The sequence below is a fragment of the Gossypium hirsutum genome, chromosome D04, assembly GCF_007990345.1.
Source record: "Gossypium hirsutum isolate 1008001.06 chromosome D04, Gossypium_hirsutum_v2.1, whole genome shotgun sequence".
Lineage (NCBI taxonomy): Eukaryota > Viridiplantae > Streptophyta > Magnoliopsida > Malvales > Malvaceae > Gossypium > Gossypium hirsutum.
The window spans coordinates 9,310,180-9,337,860 of NC_053440.1; the positions used below are offsets into that span (position 1 = coordinate 9,310,180).

Sequence of the window (27,681 nt, forward strand, 5' to 3'; positions counted from 1 at the left end):
TAAAAATACCTCCGCCTCAGCTACACATGCAAAACTTCTTGACCCGGCTGTGTGAGTGAATTTTTGTTTCTGCCTGCTGCTTTTTCCAACTTGTTCACGATCCTACATTATGAAATTTTTAGTACGTAAATAGTAAATACTATAAACCAAAATAATTACAATAGTTTGGAAGTACGTCATACCTCGCCTTTCTTCGAATGCCAAAATCTAACCGCATCTTCCCATTGGTACCTCAACATACCCGGCGGGACATTTTGCAATTTCTCATCGAGGGTTGTTTTTGTCTTATAATAATTTTTCTTCAAAGTAATTTTATTGTCTCTCCATCTTTTTCCCAATGCCTTCTTTACATAAGCATCCGAGACCTCTAAAGCAAACCTCGCCTACAAAAAACACAATTAATAAAGTAAATATAAATGAAACTATTTCCCAAGCATTACAGATGACATTAAGTAGCGTGTTACCTTAATATTATCGAGGGCTTGGTTTTTGTTGCTATCGGGCATTTGATGCCATGACTCGTAGTTGATAGGCAACATATTCGCATTTCGTGCTAAAATGCCCTTGTATCCTGCTAAAAGTCGAGCTTCTGATCCAACAAGCTGACCAAAACTGTTTCGTCCAACTTTGACACGCTCGGCTGGATCTAACTCGTATAACTCTCTAAGTAGCGTACGTCCTCGACCTCTGCGCGTCCCACCATTTTCAGCTACAAATGGTATATTATAATATAAGAATTTGAAAAATAAATCAATTATAAGTCAACACGCATGTAAATTAAATGTAAAATTACTTTGAGCTTCTGTAGGATCCTCAGGTGTAATCAGAACATTCGAAGATCCAATTGCTGTCTGTTGTTCAGTACTATTTGTTTCTGTCGAGTTTGGATCATTTTGAACAATGCTTCCCCTTAGAATTTTTCTTCTAGGCATTTTATCTGCAATACACATAAAATAGTTGAAAACTTAATAACTAATTACAACAACAACAACACATATAAAATAGTTGAAATATATAATAAGACCAAGATTTAAATTATGATATTACATATAATTAAACAATCGTAAAATCTTACTACATTATTATTCGTAAATATCTTCATCCGTATCCTGACGAACCCATTGAAATTGTGCACTAGTACTAGGGATATTATCGTTTAAGTTTTGTTCTGGAAATGGCAAAGTTTCTGATCTGTTGTCGATGTTATCTCTACTTCCATTGCCCATGTCAAACAAGTCTCTAGGGATGTTACGGAGTACAACGTACCAACCCTCATCAGTTGGATCTTTTGAGTAAAAAACTTGTTTGACTTGAGATGAGAATACATACGGCTCATCTATCAGTTGTTTTCCTGTGTAAATCAATCGGTCAAAGTTCACCATTGTAAAACCAAATTGATCTTGCTTAATTCCACGAGCTGTATTAACATCGGCCCAATCACCTCGAAATAAGACAACTTTCCATTTGCATTAGTAATCCAACTCAATTATGTTAGTAAGATGTCCGAAATATTCCACATTTCCCTCGACAGGATTATTATCTCTAGCACTAGCATAACTTGTAATTGCAGAATTAACAACTATTCCATAATTTTGCGTTCTCCTCAACCTCTCGCGATATTTTGTATGAAATCTGAATCCGTTGATGAGGAACGCACTATATCTTTTAACCACTCGATTTGGACCTTGGGAGAGCCATTTAACTTCGTCGTTTACGTTCTTCCCACTCCAAACCTATTGAATGGAAAGTAAACTGAGTAATTAAAAATGTTATGAGAAAACATGATTATTTGTAAGCGGAAGCTCCAACTGCATACCATTTGGCTTAACCATTCATAAAATGATTTTGTAAACAACTTATTGATATCTCGATGTTGTGTTCTTCTAAAGCGCGAACGAGATCTCAATATTTGTTTGTACTCACTATGTTAAAAAAATGCTCACTTTGTTAGAAGATAAACAATTTTTAGTTTGATAAATATTTATCAAATTTGTAGAACTTACTTCCGTAAAGGTTCCATTGATTCGTGGTGAAACAGAATATATCGATGTGCTTGTACCCACGATAAATGATCTAATTCTACAATTTCAACTTTGCCGATTGGTTCTCCAAAACTTTAGAACAAATAAGTATCGGCTAAGTTATGGTCCGTGAGTCTAGCATTCCTATTTGGTCTGTTCATCTTGTTTCAACATCTTCCAAATATCTTGAGCAGAAGGTCATACATTCCTCTGCCAAGTAGCCTTCAGCAATCGATCCTTCTGGATATCGCTTGTTGCGGCAGTAAGACTTTAATTTGGATAGGAACCTAAACACGTTATACAACATTATCAAAAGTTGTAACTAAAGGGCATAGAGGTGAATGAAGGAAAATTTTAAAAATTTTAATTAACACCTTTCTATGGGATACATCCATCGATAGAAAACGGGTCCGCCAAAAATTGCTTCATGCAGAAGATGGATTATCAAGTGAACCATAATGGTGAAGAAGGAAGGTGGGAAGATTTTCTCCATGTTGCATAAAGTCAAAGCGGCTCGATCCTGTACCTTCTGAAGTTCTTGAACATCCAAAACTTTGCCACAAATGGCTTTCATTATATTGGATAGTTCAATTATACAAGACGTCACCTTCTTAGACATACAACATCGTAGAGCGACTGGCAGTAAATCTTGCATCAAGATGTGATAGTCATGTGATTTTAGCGAATATAATCTTCGATCTTTAACACTAACACATCGAGATATGTTTGATGCATACGCATCTAGAACCTTTATATCCTTCAACACAATGCAAAACAGTTCTTTCTCTGTCTTGGACATTGAGAAAATAGAAGGTGGCAACCAATATTTCCCATTCGGAAGTGGATTCGGATGAAGATCAGGTCGAATTCTCATCTGAACTAAATCAAGTCGACTCTGAAGATTGTCTTTTGATTTCAGATCAACTTGTCTGTGAGGGAGCTTCTTTGAACTCTTCAGTACCGCCAAATGCCGAACTCTGAAATCTAAATCTATGATTTTTCGGTAACCACCGACGGTCCCATGTAAGAGAACTTCTTCCCATTGTATAACCATTCCGAACATGTTTGTACAGCACAACAAGGACACGTATAACGACCCTTGGTACTCCAGCCGGATAAATTGGCATAAGCAGGGAAGTCATTAATGGTCCACATCAAAGCTGCACGTAAATTAAAGTTCTCCTTTCTAAGCACATCGTATGTCTCGACACCAGCCCATAATTGTTTTAACTCTTCAAAAGTGGCTGTAAATAAATGTCGATATCATTCCTAGACCCTTTCTCTCCAGGGATAATCATAGATAAGATAAGGGAAGATTGCTTCATGCAAATCCACGGAGGTAGATCGTAAGGAACAAGCACTACTGGCCAATACTGTACGCAGTACTCATGATCTTGTACAGATTAAATCCATCAGATGCTAAGCCAAGCCTTGCACTCCTAGGATCGCTTGCAAAACTTGGAAATTTATTGTCAAATTATTTCCAAGCTAAAGAATCTGCCGGATGCCTCATCTTCCCATCATTGGTTCATCCATCACGGTGCCACGTCATAGACTCCGCTATCTTCGACGACATGAAAAGCTTTTGAAGCCTTGGTATCAGCGGAAAATACCGCAAAATCTTGACCGGCTTCTTTCTTGGCTGTGCATCATTTTCATCGTCGTTCCCATCTTCTGTGTTTCTATTTATCCAAAGTAATTGGCCGCATATGTGACAGCACTATTGGTTTCTCCGATCTCCCCAATACAACATGCAGTCATTTGGGCAACTATGGATTTTGGTGTACCCAAGACCTAAATCTTTTATCATTTTCTTCATATCTTTGCATGATTGAGGGATTTTTGCAAACGGAAACATCTCTCTCAAAAACTCTAACAGCATTGTCAAAGAGTTCCCGGTCCACCCTCCCAAACACTTTAACTGGAAAAGATGAATACAGAAAGACAATTTTGAGAATTTTGATCCCTCAAACAGTTCTTCATTCATGTCATTAAATAGCGCGTAGAACTTCGCCGCTTCTCCATTTGGCTCTTCATGATGTACACTTCTTCCGGGTTCAGTAAAAGCATTTCCACCGATATTACAATCATTAGATGCCACAAAGTCGGCTGGGAACGACTGTAAACCATGATTGTGAATATTAAATGCTTCCCGCAACATCCCTTCCATGTCATCCCCTCTAACAGACTGATGGTAAGTAGTACTGTCATAAGATACATCCATCCTTGAAGAGGAAGTACTAGGCGGGCATTCTCCATGAAAAAGCCATTGTTTATAACCCCGAACAAACCCATCAACAATTAGATGCTCGTATACAACTTCACGATAATGCCAGTTTATGTTGACACACTTCTTACACAGGCAAAGAATCATGTTCTCTTGGCTTGCATATTGAAATGCAAAATTTAGAAAATTCTGTACTCCATTTCGATAACCGTCGCTTACCCTTAACAAATTCATCCAAGACCAGTCCATTTCTTATTTCTTGACGTCTGATTTTCACCAGAAATTACGAGGGTAAGTTGTTCAGTGGCAAGTATAAATGAGTTATATATAAGTTGTGTATTATGTAAGTTTTTTAAGTTATATAAGTTGTGTATTATGTAAGTTATGTAAGTCTGACAAGTTATGTTTAGTATTAATTAATTAAGTTATGTAAGTTGTGTAAGTTGTGTATTATGTAAGTTATGTAAGTCTGACAAGTTATGTTTAGAATTAATTAATTAAGTTATGTAAGTTATGTATAATATTAATGTAAGTTATGTATTATGTAAGTTATTTTAGTTATGTAAGTTGTGTATTATGTGAGTTATGCAATTTACGTAGGCTATATAGTATGTACGTTATTATGTTATTATGTAAGTTTATATATAAGTTATGATATGATTGATAAATTTGAGTTATATAACTTATGATATGATTGATAAGTTTTGAAAAAATATATAAATTTTAGTTATGTAAGTATATCAGTTTTATGTATCTTATTTATAATTTGGTATATACAACAATGGAAATTTATTACCAATAAAATTTTAAATATATGTTACATATCCATACCATATATTAAAAATATAGATTGCATATATTAAAAATATATGTTACATATCCATGCCGTATATTAAAAATATAGATTGCATATATTAAAAATATCTTATATTAAAAAAATATAATTGATATTTCTAAAAAATATCCATTTTGCATATATTAAAAATAGAGGTTTTAATAGATATATTTTAATAGATAAGTTGTAATATTTATGTCCCCAATTGATTGCGTTTTTTTTTTTCATGAAACATTTCGTGATTTTTTAAAAGTTTTGCCATAATTTCAGAGTAAAAGGTTATATAGCAACCATTTAAGTTTTGAGAAAACATTACAATCATCAAAAATAGGATTTTGTGAGGAATAAGATATTATGTTTCAAAAATATTAAGTTAAAACAGAACATATCTTCCAATATGTTATAAAGAAATATTACAAAAAAAAAACAGAACAATTGATCAAATGGCTGTTAAAACAATTTGCATTCGATACTACTTGCATAAATTCATTCAGAAACTGTGAGATACCAACTTCTACAACAAATAAAATAGAAAAGTATTATGTGCATAACTAAATAAACAAAGTCCACTTGCTTAAAACCATTCCGGGATTTGCATAATACATGTCAGAAGCGCCAAAATGCAACGAGTATAGAACTACCTGGAACAGCAAGATGATTAACTAAAAAACCTTTTATTTGCAACATAAAATTTACTTTTACAAAATTTACGTCCACGCCAAAGAATATCCAAATTCTGCAGTAATGAAACTAACTCCAACCCAGCAAGCAAAGAAAGCAACGCAGACAAAGACCTAGCTTTTTTATCCAATAGTACATAAAAGAATCATATGAAAACAGAAAAACCAGATCCAGATTTTAGAACCAAAGCATAATTCAAAACATAACTGCTAATCAAAAACAAATTATTTCATCTCCGTTTCTATTTCATATATATATTGAAAATCTATGTAAGTGGTTTCATAATCTAATTTTCATGCGTACGACAAACCAAATACAAATGATCTACACTTACCCACTAATTGGATAATTTTGACTCTTCAGTAATATAGCCTTTATTGGATTTGTACATTTCAAATGAGTATAACTTTAAGAACCTCCTTCAAATCAGTATTACATCAATCCGAAATATTCATGTATTTCAACATATTTGTAAGAACATAACATTATTTCATAACAGTTTCAAAATTTAGCACAGCACCTGACCAGATAACTTATCTTTGCATTGCTTAGTTCATTATTGAAGACAGTATGGTTGAATGGTCGGTCCCATCTCAAACATGATTGAAGGAACACCTCCACTAACGCAAGAAATATGGTTTCAGTTTTCAAAGTTCATTTCTTTGTATGTTTCATTTTTAATTGTATGTTTCATTTTTAAGTGTCTTTGAATGCAGTTTCATTGACAGCAATTATTGGAAATTTTAAGATCATCTCGATGGCACAAAACAATGATTTCCAGAAACATGTTGAAAGGAATAAGACGACTAAAACAAATTCTTCTTATTTCTATTTGGTTTTGCGAAGATTAACTCATTCAACACGGCTCTTTTTCTTTTTACCCAATTAGTCGATCTAACTATATTAATTCAATACATTGCTCAAGAAAAGACTGCTGAGAAATAAACGGGTATAAAAACATTGCTCAATACAACCGGATGATTTTTTAGCAAAATAGAATAATCTTACCGATTTTTTCGATGGCAGAGGAGTGCGACGGTAGAGCCCTGCGACGGTCCACGAGTGCGACGGTAGACGAGCGCCGGCAGAAGAGACGGTAGACGACAATGCAACAGATTTAGGAAAGGTTCGGGTCGTCGACGGCAGCAGGCTAGGTTTCTTGATTTGGGGGAATTTTGGGGAAAATAGGGAGGGGAATGGGATTTGAATCAAGGTTTTCGGGTATGAGGAAATTTGGGAGCAGAAATAAATTTGCAAGTTACAAAAACGACGGCGTCTTAATTACAAGAGATTGAAGATTTGCGGCGATTTAGAATAGCGCCAGTAATGGCCTAAAAAAACGGTGTCGTTCTGTATAAACTAGAGGCCAATAATTTGCAGCTACGCCGTTTTGGCTACAACATTAACAATTTGTGCGGCATTTGTAACAGAAACGCCGCTAATGTCTCGTTTTTTGCATCGTTTCAAATGAAAACGCCACTATCAAATCAAATTTTCTTAAAAATGGCGCCGATTTGATGTTCCTTAGTTTTGTTAAGTAATATTTATAATATATAGTACTAATAATTATAAATTTTAGTGTTTTCACTAATATTTTTAAATTTTAGTGTTTTTATTTCATTTTTATTTTTTTATTTTAATTTAATTCCATTTGTTAATTTGGTACTCTCCTAAAAACTCAAATGTTATATATTAATTTTTTTAACTTATTTATTAGTTTCATTTAAGTAATATTTATAATAAATTAGATAAAATTAACAGTTTTAGTGTTTTAATTTCATTTTTATTTTTCTATTTTAATCTTATTTATTAATTAATTAGATTAAATTTTTTATTATTTGTATTTAAGGTAAATAAAAATTAATTGCGAGGGATTGAAAAACGACGGTGTATTAATTACAACAGATTCAAACTTTGCAGCGTTTTCAGCCTAGCGCCACGAATGCCCTGATAAAACAGTACGTTTTGTTTAAACCAAAGGCCACAAATGCCCTTTAGTGGCGTTTTCATCTAGCGCCGCTAAAGCCATTAAAATCGCACAAAGCTACGCCGTTTTGTAAAAAATTTAAGAATTTTTTTCGGCGTTTGGAAAAAAAAACGCCGCCAATGACTCATTTATTGCGGCGTTTTTAGTGAAAACGCCACTATTACATCAAATTTTCTACTGAAACGGCTCCGTTTTTCTATTCCATGGTTTTGTTAAGTAATACTTATAATATAGTACTAAAAATTATAATTTTTAGTGTTTTAACTAAAATTTATAAATTTTACATAAAATTATAAATTTTAGAGTTTTTATTTCATTTTTATTTTTTATTTTAATTTAATTCCTTTTGTTAATTTGGTGCTCTCCTAAACCCTAAATTCCTAAGTCTTAACCACTAACATCTAACCCCTAACCCCTAAATCTTAAATCTCGGCCAACCCTTAATTAAGCATAATCCATAATCTATAATCCCTAAATCCATATATATATAGTATTCCCTAAAAATTAAAAAGCATTAATTAATTGTATAAAATTCAAAATCTCAGTTAAACCTTAATCTTATTAAACCCGCCTAAATTAACCATTGAAGGGATATAAATATTTAAGTATTCTATCTATTATATATCTCTCTCAAGGCATAATTTAAACCCTAATTTATACATCTTTTACAATTACATAAGAACATATTTAAAATATAAATAAAAAATTAATCTAAACCCAAAATTGTAACCAGACCCTTGAAACCCTAAACACAAAATCCCTAAGTCTTAACAACTAACATCTAACCCCTAAACCCCTCCCCTAAACCTTAAATCCCGGCCAACACTTAGTTAAGCATAATCCATAATCTATAATCCCTAAATCCATATATATATAGTACTCCCTAAACATTAAAAAGCATTAATTAATTGTATAAAATTCAAAAGCTCAATTAAACCTTAATCTTATTAAACACGCCTAAATTAACCATTGAAGGGATATAAATAATTTTCCGTACTCTATCTATTATATATACCTCTCTCAAGGCATAATTAATTAAACCCTAAATTATACATATTTTACAATTACATAAGAACATATTTAAATTATAAATAAAAAATTAATCTAAACCAAAACCGTAACCCGACCCCTAAAACCCTAAACACAAAATCCCTAAGTCTTAACCACTAACATCTAACTCCTAACCCCTAAGCCTTAAATCCCTACCAACCCTTAATTAAGCAAAACCCCTAATCTATAATCCGTATATAAATCCATATATATATAGTACTCCCTAAACCTTAAAATTATATGAACTCCTAAACCGGCCTTAATTCTTAAATTTCTCATATATCATAAAGTAATTAAAAACTGTAAACAATTTTATTATTATCTTTTACAACTACATAATAACATATTTAAAATATAAATAAAAATTAATAATCTAAACCCAAAACTACCCTAACCCGACCCCTGAATTCGTAAACCCAACCCCGAATCCCTAACTCATATATAACCCTTAACTCATATACCCTAAATTGAAAACCCTAAACTATAGTGATAATTAATTCAAAATTTTAAAATTAAGAATATCTCTTTTACGATTATATAATAAATTTTTTAAATATAAATTAAAAAACACTTACTAATCATGTACCCAAATAATTTTAAAATTATTTTAAATAATAGTCTTTTCATTTTTCCAAGTGTTTTATTTCAAATTATTTGTACGTGTTATTTTTTTGGAAGAATTTAAATAATCAATTAGAAATAAGTTCAATTTTAAATAATTATTATAAATAATAACCCAATTAAGGTAAAAGGCCATCGAAGGCCACTAAACGACGTATTTTATTTTTTGCGGCGTTTTTCTAGAAAACGCCACTAAAAAAAGACCATTAGCGGCACTATACCAAAAATGCCACTACGGCCACCGAAGGCCACTAAACGACGCCGTTGTATTTTATTTTTTGCGGTGTTTATCCTGAAAACGCCGCTAAAAACACAGACCATTAGCGGCGCAAGACCAAAAACGCCACTAACGCCACTGTAGCCACTAAACGACACCGTTGTGTTTTTTTTTGCGGCGTTCTTCCTAAAAACGCCGGTAAAAACACAGACCATTAGCGGCGCAAGACAAAAAACGACACTAAGGCCACTGAAGGCCACTAAACCACACCATTGTATTTTGCTAAAAACACAGACCATTAGCGGCGCTAGACCAAAAACGCCACTAAGGCCACCGAAGGCCACTAAACGACGCCGTTGTATTTTGCTAAAAACACAAATCATTAGCGGCGCTAGACAAAAAACGCCACTAAAGCCACCGAAGGCCACTAAACGACGCCGTTGTATTTTGCTAAAAACACATACCATATTGGTGTTCAGAATTAAAAGATTCCGATCACTTTAATAAATTCTCTAACCAATTAAAATAATTTTTTTATTAATCTCTTTTAATTCACTACATATCTTGAATTAATGGATAATGCTGGAATTCTATAAATCTAATTTTCTATCATATAAAATATATAATATTTCAAATATAGGCAATGCTGTTTGTGCAGCTTGCTTTAGAGACTATATATTATACTGTGACTGTGATTACTCAACAAAAATAAAATGTTATTTTCTAGTTCTCTGCGATAAAACCCTTTTGGGAACAGATTGGAATTAAAAGTGGGCGGAAGCAGCAGTCTCTCTGACTGGTGTATAGCAGCTCCTGATTCTCTGACAAGACAGCAGCCTGTCGTGTTTTGTTTTGAATCAGTTGTATTGGTCTTATGTGTATATAATCTCAAACCCATTTCAATTCGTTTAGCAGATTGCTTTCTCTTTCAATATGTCTGGTGGTGGAAGAGTTCAGGGACTTTCCAGGTCATGTATTCTTCTTATTGGTAACTATCATTCATTGTACAAGTTAACTTGAGGTTGCTGGTTACTAGCATGCATTTCTGCATGAAACCTGTTCTTTTAATCGGTTTAGGGTTATATGATTCCGATTTAGGTGTGCATATTAGATATAAATATGTTTCTAATACGAGTATATGTTCATTTTTTTAAATGTTTAGATTATCATAAATTTAAGTAAGTATTTAAGATTCGGGTTTCTTTTATTTGATAGTCATTGCTGGCATGGAGAGGTTTGCATTCAAAGGGGTGGCATCGAATTTGGTTACATATCTCACAGATGTAGTGCAAATGAGCAATTCTTCAGCAGCCAAAACAGTTAACAGTTGGTGTGGATTCACTTCAATGTTGCCACTGTTGGTGGCACCCTTGGCTGACTCTTTTTGGGATAGGTATTCAACCATTTTGACCTCATCTTTCGTCTATGTTTTGGTGAGTCCACGCTTCTTTTTTCTTCATTTTAGAGCTTGCATGTCATGGAAATTTGAGTTTTTGATCCTTTGAACCACTTCATTTTCAGAGCCGTATTTGTTTATTATCATCAAAATGGGACAAAGGAGTACCAACATCTTAGCACTAAAGATGTTGGACCCTGACCCATCCCAACTTTTCATTCTTTTAATTGCAAAATAATTTTTTATTATTGTTATATAAATCTTTGTGACTAATATCGTAACAATTGTTATTTTCTAATTTCAGTTTTTTTTGTTGTTGGCATTCATTTTTGATTTAATCAAAATGGCCAAATCATGCATCCTTTGTTATTTTGATGGGAATTTGCTGCCATGGATAGCACCAACCTCCTTTTTGGCTTTTATCTCGAACCTCTTTCAAGATTCATGGCTTACCTAACCTCAGCAAAGAGTTAACCTTTCTCAGTGGGTATTAGCCTATAACATTTTAATATTTTAAAGAGATATAGTTGAACCTTTTCTGGAAAGTGGTTGAACCTGTTTGCACTAACCAGAAATCGACACTTTTCCCTCAAAATGATCTGGTATCATATTAGGCCTACTTGAAAGAGACATGGCATCCATATTAGTAATTCATGTTATAAGGTTGACATATCTGTGTATTTATACTGTATTCATGCTAGTTTTTCGTGTGGTATAGTATTTTACATCGTTTTTTTTTAACTGAAGGGACTTGGAGCAGTGGCATCAACAGCAACGATATGGACATGGTCACCACCAAGCAACAAAAGCTCCCCAGCATTCCTATTTTGGTCTCTGTGTTTGATTTCACTAGGCCAAGGTGCATATAACCCATCTTTGCAAGCCTTTGGAGCTGACCAACTGGATCATGATGAAGAATTACCCTCTAGCAAGGATGACAAAAGCTCTAACAAAAAGAGTTTATTCTTCCAATGGTGGTATTTTGGTGTTTGTAGTGGCAGCCTCTTAGGTGTCATACTTATGTCCTACATCCAAGACACCTTTGGTTGGATACTTGGATTTGCCATCTCCATGTTTGCAATGATTACATCAGTTGCAATTTTCACATGTGGTAACCGAATCTATGCATATAAACCAGATAAAAGCATTGACAGTAAGCCATTTCAGAACATACTTCAAGTAATCAAAGTGACTGCATCAAAGCTTGTCAATGGCAGAATCAGAATCAACTTACCAAATGACAAGTCTGATGTAGGGGAGCTTGAGTAAGTTTTCATGTTGGGATATCGAGGAAGCTTCAGATTTTGTGATTTCCCATGAGTTTCTGATATCATTCTCGCTTGTTTTATAGGCTTCAAGAGAAACCACTTTGTGATCAAAAGTTTGGCAGCAATGGTGGTTTCGATGGGAATCCCAGAAACAAAACTTACCTGCTTGAAAACGCAAAATAGTACTCAGGCTTTTGCCAATATGGGCAATGCTTCTGATGTTTGCTGTAATTTTCCAACAACCTGCAACCTTTTTTACGAAACAAGGCATGACAATGAAGAGGAACATCGGTAGGAACTTCAAGATCCCACCAGCAACACTACAAAGTGCAATTACGTTATCTATAATACTAATGATGCCATTATATGACAAAGTTTTGATCCCAATCACCCAAATTGTTACCCGCAATCAAAAAGGTATTACCGTAATGCAGAGGATGGGAGTCGGCATGTTTCTATCCATCATTGCTATGATCATAGCTGCAGTTGTCGAAACAAAGAGGCTCGAGATCAGCAAGAAGATGAGTTCCCTAGAATCAGAAACAGTAGAACTAAGCATCTTTTGGTTGCTTCCTCAATATGTTCTTCTAGGAATTTCAGACATTTTCACAGTTGTAGGGATGCAAGAGTTCTTCTACAATGAAGTACCTGTTAGGATGCGAACGATGGGGTTTGCACTGTACACAAGTGTTTTCGGGCTCGGAAGTTTCCTGAGTGCCTTGATGATTTCAGTCATTGAAGCCTTCACAAGTTCAGGAGGAAGACAAAGTTGGTTCTCTGATGACATGAGGGAAGACGGACTCGACAAGTACTACTGGCTTTTAGCCTTAGCAAGTACTTTGAGTTTACTGTTCTATGCAATTTTCTCCAAGTTCTATACAACGACAAGTGAACTCGAAAATGGAAACTGTAAATAAACTCTTTTCTAGTTTGATCTGTTTAATAAAGTTTTGTGCAATGCTTTCTGTTGATATAGTAAGAAAAGAGCTCCTTTTTCTGTATGCTTCCTTTGATTCCGTTGCTACCACAGGCTTTACACAACCGAACAGATCATACAGATTTAACCCTTCAACACAATATCGATTTGGCTCTTTTCCGTTTGACACTAAATTGGGTTTTGTTTTACCTCATATGATTTGGATATTCTACATTAACACAAAGTAATGCAGACTAGATTACAGCTACTTAACAATGTATGCTACGCGGAATCTTTTTTTCCCCCTAAAATCTTCATATTCAATGCTTGTGTTCGATATTTATTCAAATATGGGCATGAACTATGAAGTATGACTCTCCAAATATATACAAGTGCCGAATGCCATTTAACTATCCAAAGTATGACTAGATATTGGAAAAGGTTCAACTATCCAAAGGAATTACAATCATGTCAAATACTATGATATAGGCGACCACTCAATACAATTTTTAAACTCGAAAACTGCATTAACATACGAGAATCAAAATCAGATAGAACACGAAATAGAACTCAAATCTCATTGACCAAAACAACAAACAAACGGGTATATTTTAGTTTATGCAAAGTGAATCATCACTTATTCACTAATATCATTACAAAAGAATAAAATTACAATGCTTTTCACCCAGCTATCCGAAAGAAACCACTAAATGTTTACCTCAGACATGTGAAGCATGGCCATTACCACCCAATTCCACAACAGCCGACTTCTCTTTCACCAAATCATCTTCTTCTTTAATCCCACTGTCGAGATCGTCATCGGAATCCAAAGTGAAATTCCCCCCATTACTATCCATTAGCTGTATTTCAGCCCCTAATGGCTTATACCGCAAACCATCCCCTGAAGCACCAACAGCAACACCATTTCTTTTGCCAATAAGCAATAACATCCCAACAACCAGAACCACAAGCAAAGCAAGATGGCAATTGAATTGCAATGTGGCAATAGACCTTGCTCTATGATAATCAGGGTGACTTCTGCATTTAATAGTATAATTCCCTCTACTTTTTTCATGTAAGCTACATCCATGAACCATCAAATTAGTGTAAAATGAAAATCCCATTTGCACAAACCATGTTCCGTGTAAAATCAACCCAATACCTCGTACCGATTTCGAGTAAATGGACCTGTTAGATCTCAATTCTAACATTGTTGAAACCACACAAATTGCTATGGGAACACATAAAAGATCAAAATATCTATTCTCAATCCCACTTGTATCCTTTCTTTGCAAGTAATACAACAAAAATTCTTCAACAAAAGCTAAAAGCAGAACTAATTCAAGAACAGGATCAGGCCAAAAGTATGAACCTTTCTTATTATTTAAAAGACCCAAAGCAGAGTAAAGCAAGAAGAGCAGAGCAAGTGAGAGCACTTGTAACTGGAGCACCGTCCCCACCCGATCTTTTGAACTGAAAGCATCAAAGATTGAAACCACAGAATTCAAGAAAATCGAAAGGGAAAAGATTGATACAAAGATGAAAGATGGTGAAGAAGAAAAAGGGTCCTCTTTAGTTTTAGAAATAGAGGCAGATTTGATCTGGGTTGAAAGTGAAGAAGAAGATGGAGTTGGATTCGGGTTTAGGGTTGGGTTTAAGGAGTTGATGAATTCCCAGAACCCGATCAAGATGAAACCAACGCCGGCAACGCCGTAATTGAAAAATCCCATCTTTTTTGTTGTTGTTGTAGTAAAAAGTTGAAGCTTGAAAGGCTTTTAATTCTTTTTTGGGTTTTCTTTTTTCTCTCTTTGAATCTGTGACAATTTTTCTTTTTTTGCTTTCTCTTTGAAGAATTCAAGATCTTTGAGGCGGCTCTCTTTTATTTTCTTTTTCCTTTTTCTTTGCTCTGCTTTTCTTCGGAAAATCAGAGTCTAGAATACAGGAAACAAGACAAACAGTCATTCGTTGCTGCCGGTTGTTTGATGTCCCAATCCGATTTCTGGTACTCTTGACATTTCCTATTTCGGTTTTTTAGGTATAATGGTAAATTTAGTACCTGATATTTATTCATTTTATCATTTTTGTCCTAATTTCGGTTTATCCTTTGAACTCCAACTTTAAAATTTTAATAAAAAATTACAATTTTTTTTAATTAGAAATGCTGACTAAACTACTAAAACTTTAACAGTATTGATATGGAAGGGTAATTTAAGTGTAGTTTATTATTGATGCAAATATTTTTTAAAATAATTTTTTATTTTGTTAAATTCTTTTTATTTGTGATGAAGTACTTGTTGACTATCTCATTAAATTTTAATGATTCAGTAAACTTTTTTATTTAAAAAATTATAAGTGATTTAATTAAATTTGAATGTTGAGTGCCAAAATAAATAAATAAAAATCTATACCAAAGTGACAAAAAAATAAACTTTAAGAACTAATTTATTATTATGTTTGTTTAGTCGTAATGATAACAACATTTACATCTTTCTTTTCATTTGACCATTATTCTTTTTTTAGCTAAATTTGATGATTAACCTTTCAAAATGAATCAAATTGCTTCTTTTTTAATGAAAATATTGACTAAATCATAATTTTTTTTAATAATGTTGGTGGGACAACTCGCGTGATGTGTTCACATGTACTTGATGCCGATATTGCATTATTTGTCTTATTATGTCACATCAATAAATAAATTAAAATTTATAAAAAAATTCAAAATTTAAAAAAAAACCTATAATTTTTTTTTTAAAAGCATGAAGTATATGTGGATTGCTATGCAGGTTATTATGTTTAAAAATTTAATGTTTTAGTTACTATTTCTATTAAGAAAATAATAATTCTACTCTTTTTTAAAGATTGATGGTCATATTTTAGTCTTTTTAAAATATTTAGGGCCAAATTAATGAAAAGTATAAACATTAAGGGCTAAAGTTTACATTATGCCATTTATCATTAAAAAAATTGTTAAATCCTGCAGTCCATGTACTATAATTTGATCATTTTTAGACCTTGTAGTTTTTTAATTTTAAAAATTCAATCATCACCAAATTATAATTGTTAAATTGTAAGTTAAGTTTTGTTAGTTCTAAAATGACACGCCAAATATATTATCATATGTGTAATGTCATGTCGGCTTATTATTTTCACATGTTACTTATTAAAGTTCAGTTAATGGATTAATTATTATCATTTGTGTAAGACTAAATTTTCAAAATTCACAAATTATAATGGTCCAATTAAAAAAATATGGATTGAATCTACAATTGTACATATGATAAAAGACTAGAAATTGAATTTAAACAAGTAGGTTTACCGGTTATTGTTTGGGAAAAGATTAAAATTTCAAAATTTAAAAGTAAAGAGACTAAAATTAATCAAATTAAAGTATAAAGACTTAGTCCATAACTTTGAAGTACAGAGGCTAATAGCAGAATTTAACCGAAAATTTTCAATTCTTAGAAACTCCACTGTATTGTGGATCTTGTATAACCCGACCCGGGACTAGTTCAGTGTTTAAGAAAAAGCCCAACTCTTCGTGGATTAAGTTGAAATTTTTGAGCCTCTGAATTGTGCCTTTTGTGCTCCTTTTGGGCTATTAATTGTGGATTTAAATAAGAATTAATTTTTATGGCACTCATTTTGTGAAAAACAACTTTAATTTTTTATTAAATTAGTTATTGGACAAAATTAATCTCTATAAAAGAATTAAATAATGCCAAATTAAAATAGATTTAATATTTTCTGTTTAAAAAATATAATTTACCTTTTAATAAAATTAATATTTTAAAAAATTTTATGATTCTGTAAAATAAAATCTTTTGTTTAAAATTAAACTGTAATTGACAAGAAAAATTGATCTATTTAATAATAATTTGACTAATTTAATACAATCCCTACAATATAAGCATATCTAAAATAATTTAACAAAAAAAATTTAATATCAATATATCTATACTATTATAAAATCATTATTAAGTTGATGTTATTAGTTAACCAAGTGTTAATTAAAAAAAAATTAAAAACCCCTTTTAAAATTTTTTAAGGGTAGTAATTGTGGTTAAATGAAAGAATACTTTTTATAAATATATTTTTATATTATTTTTTCTTTCACTCACATTATACCTTTTTGAAAGAGGTAATTTTTTAACCATGGTAGATTTTCAAAGTAGGCAATTTTTTCTGTCTAATTTTGCATTCCATCTCTGTTCTTTGTGAAAATTAATCTTTTTATTTTAATTCGTCAAAATTTGGTCCTTTGATATCTCAAGAACTGAGCATGCATCAATATTACGAGCACAACCAGCTATCCAAACACCATCATGATTCTGCACAACACTCTCAACAACCGCACATTCAAACTGCTCATTCCTAGCCCCTTCCGTATTCACTTTCAACCAGCTGATATTCAGCTTAATCCAATGAACAATTGTAAGAGCCCTCGTGCAGCCCGTCCAATCGTAGGTGACTGCTCAAGTTGTGCATACCTGCTATTAGCCCAAAGTCGGCGCGTTTGGTGTATGGGACAGCCCCCCACAACAGAATCAACATCGAAAATACCTCTATTTTGTTGCTTCCAAATGCACCAGCAAAGTGCAGCAAAAAAGCAGTCCCAATTATTCGAGGCAAAAGGGAACCGAGAGGGATCAGTAATGTTCACATCCAACCACTCAGCAAATGGCGAGTTTAGAAATTCATGAACCTCATCAAGACGTATAAGAAACATCCAATTTGACATAGCCGGGTAGCAAAAAACACAGAATATGATCAATAGAGTCAATTGGATCCCCACATGCAACAAACCGAGCATCTATTGCAATATGTCTGTGAACCCGAATCCTATTCGCTAACAATTTATTCTGGAAAGGTAGCCAAAGAAATACCTTAATTCGTTGAGGGCACAGCAGCTGCCACTCCGCTGTCATCTTTTCTTGGGGACCTAGTCATTAGAAAATGCTTGTAAGCCGATTTCGTACTAAATTTGTTGATCCCAACTCCACCTAGGAAAATCATTAACATCCCATCCACGGAAATGCTTCTTAGTAGTTATACGATGAACAACTTTTGATAGAAGAGACCGAAAACAATCCCAATCCCCACTACTATTAGTCAATGTGGCAATAGGAACTAGTGACAATGGAATAAGATTCGAAAGGGAGAAAAATTGAAAAAGCATAATCCAACAATCCCTTCAAAAATCCACCATTAATCCATTACCAACATTCCGGACAATCTCGTTCCGTACCTCATCCCAAATGTTACTAACATCCTTCCATAGCCAAGAACAATTTGTAGCATGAAAGGAAGTTGGGATAACACCATCTAATTTATACTTGGCCAGAAAAACTTGAACCTAAAGCTGATCAGGTCAAAGAATTAGATTGAATCCCAACTTCATTAAGAAAGCTTCATCCTGTTTCCCTAGATCCTTGAACCCAAGACCCCTTGCTCGCATTGGCTTGCATATATCCTTCCAGCTTACAAGAAACAAACCTAGTTTGTTCTCAGTGTCCCCCCCCCATAAAAAAAGTTGCGAGTAAACTTCTCCATTTCAGGGCACACTCTTTTTAGGACAATAGTCGATTGCATAGAATACACCACGATAGTTGCCCGAACTGCGTTCGCAAGAGTAATCCGTCCTGCTAAAGAGAGGATCTTAGCCTTTCAGCCAAAAAGCTTTTGTCGAATGATGGCAATATTGTAATCAAAAGTAGATTTTGTAACCCTACGATGCAGAAAGTCCTCAATAGAAGAAAAACCTAACCCTATAGAGATGACCCCCCTCAATTGTAATGAAACATTCTTCGAAAAATAAACCTGTGTTTTTTGCAAATTGACATTATGACCAGAATGCATGCAAAATTCCTCAACTACCGATCGAATTACTCTCATTTGATCCATTGATGCCTCAGTAAACAAAATAAGGTCATTAGCAAAGAAAAGATGGGAGATGTTTGGACCATCCCTCAAAAGTTTAAACAGCTTCCATCGTCACCGGCTCACCTCATTAGAGATAACTTGGGCCAACCTCTAATGCAAAGTATAAACAAATATGGTGAAAGGGGATCCTCTTGATGGATTCCCTGTTAAGGCTTAAACTTATTCCACAGCACACCATCTCAGACAATTTGCATTTATGTGGACCAAATACATTGCATAATTACATTCCAAAGTTGATGTTGGATCGTAACCTCTACCAAAGTATCATTGATGAAATCTCAATCTAATCTGTCATAGGTCTTCTCCAAATCAATTTTGACGGCCACCCATCCAACTTTACCAGCCTTTTTACGCATGGAATGTATAATTTCTTGAGCAATAATGATATTATCTGTTATGCACCACCCAGAGACAAAAGTCAACAGGTTCGAGAGCACCCAATTGAGCATAAATGGTTTCAGCCTATTGACAATTACTTTTGATACAATTTTATACAACACAATACACAAGCATATCGAACGAAACTATTGAATTGTTTCAAGAATCTTCTTTGAAATAAGCATTAGAAGGGTCTTGTTAACCTAGTCGTTCAGTTGCCCTCCCTCCATAATACACCTAACAAACTCACAAGCAATTTCCCCAACCATGTTCCAATTCTGTTGACAAAAAAGCATGCAAACCATCAATTCCAGTAGCCTTTAATGGTTCCATTTCAAACACAACATTTTTTACTTCCTCATCGGATACCATGGCGTGCAAATTATCCATCTCATATTGTTCTAACCGACAAAACGTATTTCGCACTTGGTAATTGCTCACGATGCACTGATCCCTCGTAAACAAATTAGAATAAAATAGAGTAGCTTCCTACTATAAAATCTCCTGATCCCCACACCATGATCCATCAGCAAGGTTCAACAACTTAATGTAAGAGTCCCTCAACGATTAGCAGTGCTAATATGGAAAAAAAAAAGTATTCCTGTCACCATTAATTATCCATTTATGGCGGGCCTTTTGGAACCAGAGGCTCTTTTTTCAGGCAAGCACATAATCTAACTCCATCTTCAATTGATGCTCTAAACCTAAAAGGAAGCTAGATGGAGAATGATCCAACTTACTTTCAATACCACGAATCCTTGCCATCAACTTCCTTTTCTTTGTTCTAGTATGCCCAAAAACATCATGGGTCTATTTTCGAACCTTTTGGGTGAAAACTTTGACATTCCGCACGACGTCCTTAGAAGTACTCCAAGTTTGTTTGAGAAAATCCCCAAACTCCAAGTGTTGTTTGACCGCACCAAAACATACGAATGTCAAGTGTAGAAGCCCAAATTTGCCGGGCCTAGTGCCAAAAATAAAACAAAATAAATAAAATACCCAGGCCCAAAATTAGGAAAACCCTAACCCCCCAAACTTAAACAAAAATTTCAGATCAGAGGAAACCCTAGCCTCCAAGCGCCGCGTGTGTGCCGCCCCACCTTCTCGTCTGCCACGCCTCCGGCCCATGCCTCCACTCACGCGTTTCTGCCACCACTGTCGGCCACGGACACCTGCAAAACGAAGCACACGCAACAGAAAAAGGCCGAATAGGAAAAGAAAATAAAACAGATATGAAGAGTTTGTAATCTATAAAAGCCACAAGCAATTTCTTGTAAGAAAAAAAAGGAAAAGGAAGATAGCAATAAAATATAGATCTTGAATCAAAGAAGGTGATTATTTCGTTTTTTTGTGTGCGTTTTAGATCTAATTTTTTTTATATTATTTTTCCGTTTTTATTTACGAAAATAAAAAATAAAAGGGAAGAGAAGAAACTTACCTAGGGCCGCATGCAAGGTCCGTCGCCGGAACCGCCTTGGTCGGTGAAATCGGGACCGAAGGGAGGCCGTGGGGGTTTCTTTTCTTTCGGCCTTCGAGCCCAGAGGCTTCGGCCTTCAAATGGCCTTTAAATCGGGTTAAAAACCGGACTTTTGCGTTGCTCCGATCACCGATGACGGTGGAGTCACGGCGGCGCTACGGTGGCCTTCGGCCGGAACCCTTGGACCGGAGAAGGGGAGTTTGAGTGGATTTGAGAAACCCTCAAAGTTTTTTTTTAATAACTGGGCTGATGTTCTGTTTTTTTGTTTTAATTAGGCTATTTATATGGGTATTTATACGGCGTCGTTTTGGGCTTAGGTGACGATAGCCAAAACGACGTCGTTTCGCGTTTGACCCAAAGACCCGACCCGATTAAGCAGAGGATCCGCGCGTCCTCAAGGCCGAATGGGTTATTTGCGCTGCGGATCCTTCAGTTTTATTGTCTGTCTTCAATGCAGTCCTTTTACCCTTTTTAGCATTTTTAATTTGACCCCATATTCTTTGCACTTGTCTCAGTTTAGTCCTGCGCAAAACGGCGCGCTTAAGGAATGGGGATATTTCCCAATCAGTCCCTCGTTCTTTAAGCGCATCCTATTTTGGTCCCTTGTGACCTTCTTGATTTATTTGCAATTAAAGCCTCGAATTTTAATTTCATTCCAACCTCATCCTCGGTTTATTTAATTTATTTATTTGTAGAAAATGTTCTTTATCGTTACTTATTTTTAAGTTTTTACATTCATTATTTATTTGAAGTTGTTTTACATTAAATTTATTTTCTTATATATATATATCATTTCTTATAACTTATGTATGAACATCTTTCAAGTTTTTTTTATGTACGCATATATGTATATTTTCCAAACTATTTTATTGGTTCTATTTTAAATATACTATTTATTTTCAATTGTTTCTTTTATTATTTATTTATTGTCTAATTTTTATATATATTCTATTTATTTGGAACGTTATTATTTGTTTTGAAATGCCTTCACAAATCATTCATTTTGAGCCGTTATTTTCTTAAATTAGTTTATATATTGTTTTGTTTTGTTCGTTTAGGTCATTGATATTTGTATTAGATATGTTGTGTGTTCATTGCCGTTGTGCGTACTATAATTTGCTTATTCGTATCCTTGTATATTTGTCATGCATGGATGTACCATTTTATTCGTAAATTGTTATGCCATGTTCCGTTATCATTCAATTTCATTTCATCACTTCGAAGTTACGCTCAATTTTGTACACTCCAATAATAAATCATTGTATTTTGCCCTAAATAAAACAAATGCATCTCGTTCGAGTATTGTACTCGCAATTATTCAAAAAGGGAAGGTTTTAAATTAAGGCAATATTTCGCGTTTGGAAAATTCGAGAAAACGTGCCCTAACGTGCTGGGTTTCGATTTCTCGTTCGACCAAATGGCCAAATACCCTTTTAAACTTTCAATAATAATGGCAATATTCAATATTTAGAAAATTCGAGAAAATCGTGCCCTAACTCACTGAGCTTCGATTTTTCTCGCGTCGATTCTAAATAACTGAATATCCTTTTTAAAAAATTAAAATGCATGCGGTTTAAATACAAAATAAAAGGCAAGCTTACTCTCAAAAATACGAGGTGTCATGTCCTAACTTACTGGATGTGACATCTTGTTAATTCGAGATAAGAAGACATTCTTTATTTTGATTTATTCGAGTCATTTTTAAAATAACACAATATAAAGAGGGATCGTATTTTTAAATTCTTTTCGAGTTTTCAATCTTCGACAATAAGACACTAATTAATCAACTAGGTACCAATTTTGGGCGTATCGAGGGTGCTAATCCTTCCTCGTGCGTAACCGACTCCCGAACCCATTTTTCTGAATTTCGTAGACCAAAATCGTTGTTTTAATAAAAATTAAATGGTTTATTAAAAACAACCACTTTTCGAGGTGACCCGATCACACCTCATCAAAAAGGATTGGTGGCGACTCCCATTCCCATTTTCATCAAAAAAATGGTGACAACAGCTTGGCGACTCCGCTGGGGAAAATAAGAGAGTCAAGCCACGTGTTGATTATTTCTTGTCTTTTGGTCGAAAGTTGAAAATTCGATTTAAATTTACGATCCTCTCATTGCATCTCTTTTGTTTTGAGTTACATTTTTTATCGTGTTCTGTATTTTATTTTATACCTCCGCACATTGCATTGCATGACCGCTGGTCATACCCTTTTAAGTGGGAGTGAGAAACTACGCCTTCGTGAGGTTTTCACCTCCGCATGGGATAGTGAATCGCTTCCGGGATACATCCGTACCTATGTCTTCGTGAGATTTTCATCTCCGCATGGCCATAGGGAAATGTATTCCCCTGAACTGAACTCGGTCCATATGAGCCTATAATGGGTGAGGATCGAGGAATCTGCTGGTTCAGGTACCCTTACTTTAGAACCAAACCACACATAGCGAACCATAAGAACCCACCGAGATAGAGCTATTCCAGACCCCAGTGCTTACCGAATAGATGCTTTATTTATTATTGTTTATTTTAAATCCTAGATCTAATTTGCTTTGTTTGTGATTGCATGGCATTTTCATTTCAAAAGAGGTGTCGATTCACGTTCAGTATAGATAGAAAGCTTATCATGGAAAAGAGGTTTCTTGATAAAGTAGAAGACAATGCAGCTGTACGATTATGGGCTGAGACGATGTGGAGAGAGAAAGGCGATAGTCTTGCAGAAGGGTACGTATCAGAGTTATGGGACTTCACCCGTATCAGCGTAGTCCAAAATGATCTGCAAGAAATGAAGGAAATATGGGATCAATGGGACGACGGGACCAAGCAGATGTTTTACTGTGATTACGGGGACTTGCCTCACCTACTTGGTGTCAAAGTGGACAAGCATTTATTCCGAGCCCTAGCCCAGTTTTGGAATCCTGCTTACAGTTGTTTCACCTTTGGAAAAGTGGACTTGGTGCCCACCGTGGAAGAATATACGACCTTGCTTCGGTGTCCAAAGATTCAAATTGACAAGGCCTACTCCAGAGCTGCTAGTGTCCCAACATTATTAAAAAAATTGATGAGTATTACGGGGATGAGCGAACAGTGGGTCGCTGCCCGAATCCAACAGAAAGGAAACAGTAAATGCGTTCCTTGGAAAAGCTTGCGAGATTTAGTATTAGCACACCCTGATGTGAAGAAAAGAGTGGATGTCTTCGCTCTAGGTATCTATGGTTTGGTAATTTTCCCTAGAGCTTTAGGGTACGTAGATGAGGCCGTCTCTGATTTGTTCGATCGGATTAGTAAGGGAGTCACGCCCATCCCGGCAATCTTAGCAGAAACCTTCAGATCTCTAAGCGCATGTCGAAGAGCAGGGGAGGGAAGGTTCATCGGATGCGCACAGCTACTATTGGTGTGGTTCCATAGTCACTTTTGGAAGGTGGAAAATGTCTCCTATCGAGTCTTCTCAGAAGACTATTCCCCGTTGAAGGAACAAGTTGCTACACCAAGACGAGACGACATCACGGAAGAGAAGTGGATGACGATTCTCCAAAATCTTCAGGAGGATGACGTTGAATGGAAGGCTCCTTGGATGGTACCCGACGAGATCCTGTATCGATGTGGGGATTTCGACTGGGTCCCTCTACTCGGAATTTGGGGAGCTGTCGGTTATGCCCCTTTACTTGTATTCAGACAATATAGATCGAGACAGTTCATACCAGCAACACAAGGGCTGGCTCAATGTGAGTTTTCTTATAAGGATGAAAACTACAAGAGAAAAACTCGAGAAATATCTAACGCTTGGAAACAGGTTCACCGAATGAAAAGATTTACCATAGGAGCGATGGCAACTTCAAAATATTATGGGTGGTGGAGTAAAAGAGTCAATGACAACATCCCTAAGCCGAGGGAAGATTGCGTTCAGTCTATAGAAGAGCATCTACAAGTAGTTCCGTCAGAATTAGAGATCATCAAACGAGACTTTGAGAAAAGAAATTCTGAGTTGGGAAAGAGGATAGAACAGTTAGAAGAAGAAAGAGTGCATTTGGGATTAGACATCGATATCCACAAGCTAGAAGCCGAGAAATTAAGGAAGGGAAAGAACAAAGCTGAAGAGGATTTGGATAGTCTAAAAACAGATTACAAGAAGCTGCGATTGTCGATGAGAACTGTCGGTCTGGGCAAAACGTCAGAGCAGTGGCGACAAGAGATCAATGAGGAAAAGAATAGGGCCGATCAGTGGGAAAAGAAATTTCAAGATGCTCGAGCTCGAGAAAACACTTTGGAAAGGGGTTTGTTAGAGTACCGAAATGAGAAGGCAGGATTAAAGGCCAAGGTGGCAGAGCTAGAAAAGTCACTTCACTCGTACCGTAGTCGCAATTCCATGATCGAATTAAGAGCAAGCTTAAATAAGATCGAAGAACTGAAAGAAAAGGTAGAGGAGCTTGAGGACGCATTACACAATTCTGAGCTACGAATGGAGCTTCTTGAGAGGAGTAATGATCAATGGCAAGAGCAATTCCATCATTCTCAAAGGCAGATTAGAGATAGAGATTACGCTATGGGCGAAGCTGTGACTCAGGTGCGGGAAGTGGCTGATCATCTGCAAACATTAGCAGTTCAGGCCGATGTATTGAGTTTAAAATATGAGTCAGAATCAAGCCGAGGTCGAGATTTAGCTTGGCTTCTTAGGAAGGTTAAGGCCTTGGGTATAAAGGCGAAGTCGTATATGTAATTTATTTTATGTAAAGAAATTTGCTTTCTAGTTGAGTTTTCTAATGAAATTGAATTCGAATCAATGCCTCTTTTTGCATTCATCTCATACATTTGCATTACATCATATGCAGTAAGTTTCATAAAATGACCCTAATAAAATTAAATTATGACAGTTACCCTGGAAACCAACAAAAATCTAATCAAATATCACTACGGTACTCGTCGCCAAACAAAAGTAATGGATCAAAGGTTGGAAAGATTGGAACAGTTGCAACGAGAGATGCAAGATCAGATGCATGAACGACTGGAAAAAATCCAGCAGGACATGTTAGAATCCCAGAACACTGTGATGAACCAATTAAAGCAGTTATTGGCTGGAGGGAATAACAAAGGAAAAGACCCCGTAGTTGATGCTGGGGAGGATCACGTAGTTGATGCTGGGGAGGATCACGATGACCCTGTTTATCCTCCAGGTTTCACCCCAACTAACATCCAAGCACAACCAGAGGTGTACCCACAGAGGGTACCGGTTACCATTAGACCTCAATATCTGGCTAGTGCCTCGGTACCAGTGCATTTTCAAATGGGCTCGGGTTCTAATCCCGGGGATAATCCCACTAATCCTGTGGTCCCGGACCTCGATGACGTGGTAGAAACAGAAAAAACAAGAATGAACCTGCCAAAACAGCTGGAGGACCGATGTAGATGGTTAGAGGAAAAATTTAGAGTCATGGAGAACATCGACTATCATCGCGGGGTTGACGCCAAGGATCTGAGTTTAGTCCCTGATTTAGTACTCCCACCTAAGTTCAAAATGCCGGAATTCAAAAAATATAATGGGACTAGTTGTCCTGAAGCTCATATAACTATGTTCTGTCGAAGAATGACAGGATACGTCAACAACGATCAGCTGTTAATCCACTGCTTCCAGGACAGTTTGATCGGATCTGCAGCCAAATGGTACAACCAACTGAGTCGTGCTAAAGTTAGTTCATGGAGAGACTTGGCGCAAGCTTTTATGAGGCAATACAGTCATGTAACGGATATAACACCCGATCGAATTACGTTACAAAACATGGAGAAAAAGCCTAGCGAGAATTTCAGGCAGTACGCCCAACGATGGAGAGAAGTGGCAACACAAGTCCAGCCACCCCTTTTGGAAAAAGAGGTTACCATGTTGTTTATCAACACTTTGAAAGCCCCGTTCATCAACCACATGTTGGGGAGTGCTACCAAGAGCTTCTCGGATATGGTAATGTCCGGTGAAATGATTGAGAACGCGGTAAGGAGCGGTAAAATTGACACGGGGGAAAACTTCAAAAGACCAGCCCCAAGGAAGAAAGAGGGCGAAGTAAACAACGTAAGCACATATAGCAAGAGCCTTTCAAAACCGATTACTGTTGGCCCTCCAAAAATGATAACCACTAGTCACCAAGCCCCCTCGAGGCAGGAACCCAACACAAGGCCCAACACAAGGACTAACACAGAGAGACTTCAATTCACGCCCATTCCAATAACATACGGGGAACTGTATCAGAAGTTATTCGATGCACACATAGTATCTCCATTTTATCTCGAGCCCATGCAACCTCCATATCCCAAATGGTATGACACGAATGCCCAATGTGAATACCATGCAGGGATACCAGGACACTCAATCGAGAACTGCACGGGGTTTAAAAAGGTGGTGGAAAGGTTCATTAAGATGGGGATTGTGAAGTTTGACAACCCATTAGGACCCAACGTAGCAGCGAACCCGTTACCCAACCATGCTGATAAAGGGGTAAACGCAATAATCAAAGGTGAGGAAAAGAGAATCAAAGCCGACATTGCAGAGATAAAAACCCCATTGAGTTGGGTCTGGAGACAAATGATAGAAGAAGGTCTCATCAAACAAGATTCAAAAGAAAGGCCCGAAGGAACGAAGACGTACTGCGAGTTTCATGCTGAAGAAGACCATGACATTCAAAACT

General features: G+C 35.7%; 3 protein-coding genes and 1 long non-coding RNA gene across 6 annotated transcripts; 1 reads left to right on the forward strand and 3 right to left on the reverse strand.

Moving 5' to 3' along the window:
* Positions 1-5,527: 5,527 nt before the first annotated feature.
* On the reverse strand, positions 5,528-7,171 carry LOC107938826 (uncharacterized). Its single transcript, XR_001694986.2, has 2 exons — positions 6,773-7,171; positions 5,528-5,724 (listed from the first exon to the last, which is right to left on the reverse strand). It is a non-coding gene; the product is annotated as an uncharacterized lncRNA (long non-coding RNA).
* Positions 7,172-10,338: 3,167 nt separating this feature from the next.
* Positions 10,339-13,304, forward strand: LOC107938833 (protein NRT1/ PTR FAMILY 5.9-like). The gene is given in 5 exon segments (XM_016872069.2): positions 10,339-10,627; positions 10,855-11,072; positions 11,783-12,300; positions 12,387-12,475; positions 12,478-13,304. Coding segments are annotated over 5 exon segments (1,623 nt in total). The 5' UTR covers positions 10,339-10,572; the 3' UTR covers positions 13,221-13,304.
* On the reverse strand, positions 11,782-15,212 carry LOC107938834 (uncharacterized). 3 transcript variants are annotated; one of them, XR_005912430.1, is made up of 5 exons: positions 13,938-15,212; positions 12,952-13,045; positions 12,466-12,833; positions 12,270-12,387; positions 11,782-12,156 (listed from the first exon to the last, which is right to left on the reverse strand). XR_005912430.1 is itself a non-coding variant. In XM_016872070.2 (2 exons), the coding sequence occupies exon 1, from the start codon at positions 14,947-14,949 to the stop codon at positions 13,939-13,941; it is 1,011 nt and encodes a 336-aa protein (XP_016727559.1). In that variant the 5' UTR covers positions 14,950-15,212; the 3' UTR covers positions 11,782-13,045; position 13,938. The 3 variants fall into 3 exon arrangements, 1 of the variants encoding a protein (XP_016727559.1); XR_005912429.1 differs by having other exon boundaries at positions 12,270-12,833; XM_016872070.2 differs by having other exon boundaries at positions 11,782-13,045.
* Positions 15,213-17,454: 2,242 nt separating this feature from the next.
* On the reverse strand, positions 17,455-17,957 carry LOC107938827 (uncharacterized). Its single transcript, XM_016872064.1, has 2 exons — positions 17,707-17,957; positions 17,455-17,620 (listed from the first exon to the last, which is right to left on the reverse strand). The coding sequence occupies exons 1-2, from the start codon at positions 17,955-17,957 to the stop codon at positions 17,455-17,457; spliced, it is 417 nt and encodes a 138-aa protein (XP_016727553.1).
* Between the last annotated feature and the right edge of the window lie 9,724 nt (positions 17,958-27,681).